Source organism: Planococcus citri, chromosome 3, assembly GCF_950023065.1.
Source record: "Planococcus citri chromosome 3, ihPlaCitr1.1, whole genome shotgun sequence".
In the NCBI taxonomy this organism is placed as follows: domain Eukaryota; kingdom Metazoa; phylum Arthropoda; class Insecta; order Hemiptera; family Pseudococcidae; genus Planococcus; species Planococcus citri.
Genome location: NC_088679.1, coordinates 1,855,769 through 1,860,830, shown reverse-complemented (window position 1 = coordinate 1,860,830; position 5,062 = coordinate 1,855,769). Strand labels below are relative to the sequence as shown.

Genomic DNA, 5,062 nt, shown 5'->3' with positions numbered 1-5,062 from the left:
ACTCGAAATTCTCACAAAATTCCATCAAATTGGAGTAGTGAAGCTAAAATTTATTCTAAAAACAAATTTCAATACGCTACGAAGTACTGCAGGTGGGTTCAAGTCATTTTAGGGCCTCCAGCGACTTTTTGAAAATTCCTGAAGCCTCCAGCAGATTTTTGAAACTCGAAATTCCCACAAAATTCCATCAAATTGGAGTTGTAAAGCTAAAATTTACTCTACACTTCAATTTTAACACCCTCTGAAGACGACTTCAGGTGGGTTCAAGTCATTTTAGAGCCTCCAGCGACTTTTTTGAAAATTACTGAAGCCTCCAGTGGATTTTTGAAACTTGAAATTTCCCCAACATTAATTTTTCAAATGGAGTTTGCAAGCTGAAATTTACTTTGCAAACTACATGGTGGTTTCAAATGGTTTTGAAGCTTCCAGTTACTTTTGGTAAATTTCAATTTTCCAAAAAAAGTTATACAACCTATCAAAAAGTCGCTGGAGGCTCCAAAACGACTTGAAATCCACCAGTAGTCAACTTCGTAGCGTATTGAAATTAGTTTGCACTTTGCAGAATGAATTTTGACTCACCACCTCAGTTTGATGAAATTTTGGGGAAATTTCAAGTTTCAAAAATCTACTGGAGGCTCCAGTAATTTTCAAAAAAGTCGCTGGAGGCTCTAAAATGATTTGAACCCACCTGAAGTCGTCTTCAGAAAGTGTTATAATTGGAGTGTAGACTAAATTATTTCAGCTTTCCATCTCCATTTGATGAAATTTTGTGAAAATTTACAATTTCAAAAATCTGCTGGAGACTCCAGTAATTTTCAAAAAGTCGCTGAAGGCTCCAAAACGATTTCGAGTTTCAAAAATCTGCTGGAGGCTCCAGAACTGCTCAAAACGGGTTGAAACCGTTTCCAATCGATTTGGCATGTCGAAAATAGGATATATCCCAAATTTCAGCTTTCTTGGTCAATTTGGTAAAATTTTGATTTTTTCCCTCATTTTTGGCCTAAATTCGATTTTCAAAAATTCACCAAAAATCGGAAAATGCACTTTAGCACTTGAAATTTTGACAGGTGATAAATTTTTGCATGATCTTTCGATCTACCTTTGTAAAGTTTGAAAAAGTTCGTGCATGTCTTATGTTAAAACGCAAAATCTGCAATTTCGGCTGACCTGTCAATCAAAATGTCCGCCATTTTGTAAGTAACGCCAACCTTTTTTTTGGGCAAGTTTGCTTTAAAATTTTCCTTGGATGTCCCCTTTAAGAGAGAAATTGTCCTGGAGGATCGGATGGGGGGGGGTGCAATTACTCTTATTGTCATATGCCGGACTATTAAAAATGCTGAATTTCATTTTGAACTTTTTCTCATAAATTTTTGCACCCAGAAATTTTTTCAAAACTGTAAATACGAACGAATCGATTCGAGAGATCAACAATAGCTAGGATGTTTTTTTCAACATACCACCTATGGGCTTATAAAAATAAAAAATTGAAAAAAGATGGACTTTTTCAAAACACTACCCCCTCCCCCGCTCCCTCCTCCTTACATGTTCTCAAAATTATGAATACTGGTTTTACGAGTAATTTTTTTCCTCGTAATTTTTCCGCGCCATAATTCTGTCCCTTCAGGCGACCACCTAGTTTTGGGATCCGGCCTCGCAATGTTCTTTCCAAAAATTGAAATCTTGTTCAAAATTTACGAATATTTTTGAAATTCTGAATTTTTAATTCTTTTTGAAAGAAAGTTTTGAAATGTGTTTTTCAAATTTTGAAAAAGTTTCTGTGCTTTTGACGATCGCGACGTTTATTTGGATTAGCTGGGTACTGTAAAATACCTCAATACTCGTACATAATTCATACACAATTAACACATATTAATACCTCGTAATCCGAATAATGCACGTATTTATACATTCGAAAAATTACTCAACGTTTTACCATCATCCGGATGCGGATGCAAACTGGTCGAAATAGTCGACGTGACCGGAGCAGCAGCCGCATAATGATAAGCGTAACCATTAGTCGACGAATTCGGAGCCGGAACTGGAACAGTGACCGCTGATGCGGCAGCTGCGGACGAAGCGTTGGCCGGACTAATACTGCATTTGTAGCCGGACGGACAATCCCAATAATTCTGTATATCAGTCGGCGGCACATTTTGCGAATAAAACGAAGACTCGTATCCGAAAGGGTAATGACTTTGGTAATTCTCGAACTGTTGCTGTACAATGGCATTTTGGGCACACGACATATCGAAATTTTGAGGCGTCTGAGGGGCGACGTAATAATGAGAGGCGGTAGGAGGCGTATAAGGAGTCTTGAGATTCTGACATTTTCTACGAAATCCTCTGGGTCTACGTCGATACGATCCTTCTTCGAACATACATTCGGAGTCAGGGTCGATCGTCCAGTAATGCCCTTTACCTGGCCTACCACCTAAGCCTTTGGGTAATTTGACGAAACACTCGTTCAGTGAAAGGTTATGGCGTACTGAGTTCTTCCAGCCTTGGTAAGGGCCTCGGAAAAATGGAAAGTTTTGTTGCAAATAAGTATAGATTTCACTGAGCGTTAGTCGTTTAATGGGCGAGTTTTTGATAGCCATTACGATCAACGCGATATACGAGTAGGGAGGTTTTTCTTGACGTCGAATAGCCGGAGATGATTTTCTCAGTGATTGGCCACTGCCACCACTGTTGCCACTCGAGATGGATTTCAGGCAATTCGAAGACGAGGTCGAGTTGGAAATTGCGCGTAATTTATCGTTGTTATCCGAAGAGAGGGTTGTCGAGTCGCCGAAATAATGATGACCGAAGGGCACATTTGGATTTTCGCTGATGGCACCGCCACTGCTGTACGTATCCGAAGATGATATGATACTTTGTAGGGATTCGTTTTTAATCATGCTGCCCTTTGGCGGAGGATTTTTATTTATTTACCTGACGACGTTTGATTTTTTCACACTTCGTTCATCATCTGAGCTGCAGTCGATAATTGGACTACGCGTATAAATATTTGTTCTCGAAGCGAGATGATTCGTTGCTCCGAGATTCTTTACCACTTTACATTATTTATTCATAAACAATCAACCGAAGAAACTCAAATACAAATATGTAAACGCGTATATACGAAATAAAAAAAAAAAACCTTTACGAAATAAATATTTATGTTTTTAAAAAACAAACAATTTACGGTATTGTATATACTCTCGAACGAGCTTAAGACTATATACGTGTAATTGTCTACTCTATACGCAAATCATTTTATTATACACACTCGCGATGGTGATTACATTAAAAAAAAAAAGAAAGCGAAAAAAGGGTGAAAAATTAAGCAAACAAATCGGAAAAATCTTCGGCTAGCACTAACACCGTTGAAAAATTCGTTTAAACTCGTAAAAAATTAACGTATACTCGAGTACGTTAATGCGATCTCTCAATTAAAAAACGATCCCCCAAACATTCTACTATTTTTTTCCATATGTGTGCGTAAGTGTAGGTACGTACGTACGTATAATCTTTCCTCCTTTTTTTTTTTATTGGTTTGTTTTGGTTAACACGCCGAATTACGTGCGTTGGTTTTTTACTTTTTACCTATTTCTTTCTCCGTCGCTCTTTCATCTTTAGTTTTTTTTTCTCAAGATGTAGGAGGATCTTGCGTTTCGACTAAAATATCCGAGATTAAGTTGGAGGGGACTGATCAGCCAATCTTCATGCCACAGACGTCCATATTTTTTTATGGACGAGGTTAATTCGGTACGTGGCCAGTTTTTTAGTCGCCTAACCGAGATTTATTCGTCGACCAATTGGAAAATACATACGTATAGGGAGAACGCTAATAGTCAAAAATAACCGCAATTAATGACTATTTTACCGACGAGTTTCGCCTACATAAATAGTCTTTGTACTTGAAAAATTCGTGTAAATCAAAGAGCTTGAGAATGCGAGTAGTGATCACCAACGTTGGTTGATACGTTTGTCTAGGATACCTGCCACTACACCTACGACTTGGAGAAAAAAATGGACGAGGAGTGGCTTAACCTTTATTTCTTACAAGTTTGGCTTATTGGGCTTGCTTTCCGATTTGGGAGGTACCCTAATTGGCAGCAAATTTTTTGAAGTAGACAAATCTCAACTTAATAGTCCGGCATATGACAATAGGAGTAATTGCACCCCCCTCCCCCCGATCCTCCGGGACAACTTTTTTCTTAAAGGGGACATCCTAAGGAACATTTTAAAGCAAAGTTGCCAAAAAAAAGTTGGCCTTACTTACAAAATAGCGGCCATTTTGATTGACAGGTCAGCCGAAATTGCAGATTTTGCGTTTTAACATAGGACTTGCACGAACTTTTTCAAACTTTACAAAGGTAGATCGAAAGATCATGCAAAAATTTATCACCTGTCAAAATTTCAAGTGCTAAAGTGCGTTTTTCGATTTTTGGTGAGTTTTAGAAAATCGAATTTAGGCCAAAAATGAGGGAAAAAATCAAAATTTCACCAAATTGACCAAGAAAGCTGAAATTTGGGATACACCCTATTTTCGTCATGCCAAATCGATTGGAAACGGTTTCGACTCGTTTTGAGCAGCTCTGGAGCCTCCAGCAAATTTTTGAAACTTTAAATTTTGACAAAATTTCATCAAATGGAGATGGAATGCTGAAATTTACTCTACACTCCAATTTTAACACCCTCTGAAAACGACTTCTGGTTGATTTCAAGTCATTTTAGAGCCTCCAACGACTTTTTTGAACATTACTGGAGCCTCTAGTAGATTTTTGAAACTTGAAATTTCCCCAAAATTTTATCAAACCAAGATGGAGAGTTGAAATTCATTCTGCAAACTAATTTCAATACGCTACGAAGTTGACTGCTGGTGAATTTCAAGTCGTATTGGTCCCTCCAGCAAATTTTTGAAAGGTTGCATGACTTTTTTTGGAAAATTCAAATTTCCTAAAAGTAGCTGGAAGCTTCAAAAGGCTCCAGTAATTTTCAAAAAAGTCGCTGGAGGCCATAAAATGACTTGAACCCAGGTGAAGTCGTCTTCAGAGGGTGTTAAAATTAGAGTGTAGAG

General features: G+C 37.9%; 1 protein-coding gene across 1 annotated transcript; it reads right to left on the bottom strand.

Annotated features, from left to right (window-relative positions):
* Positions 1-1,108: 1,108 nt before the first annotated feature.
* On the bottom strand, positions 1,109-3,785 carry LOC135840321 (forkhead box protein F2-like). The gene has a single exon (XM_065356782.1). It carries the CDS (start codon positions 2,895-2,897, stop codon positions 1,902-1,904), a length of 996 nt encoding a protein of 331 aa, XP_065212854.1. The 5' UTR covers positions 2,898-3,785; the 3' UTR covers positions 1,109-1,901.
* Positions 3,786-5,062: the final 1,277 nt, after the last annotated feature.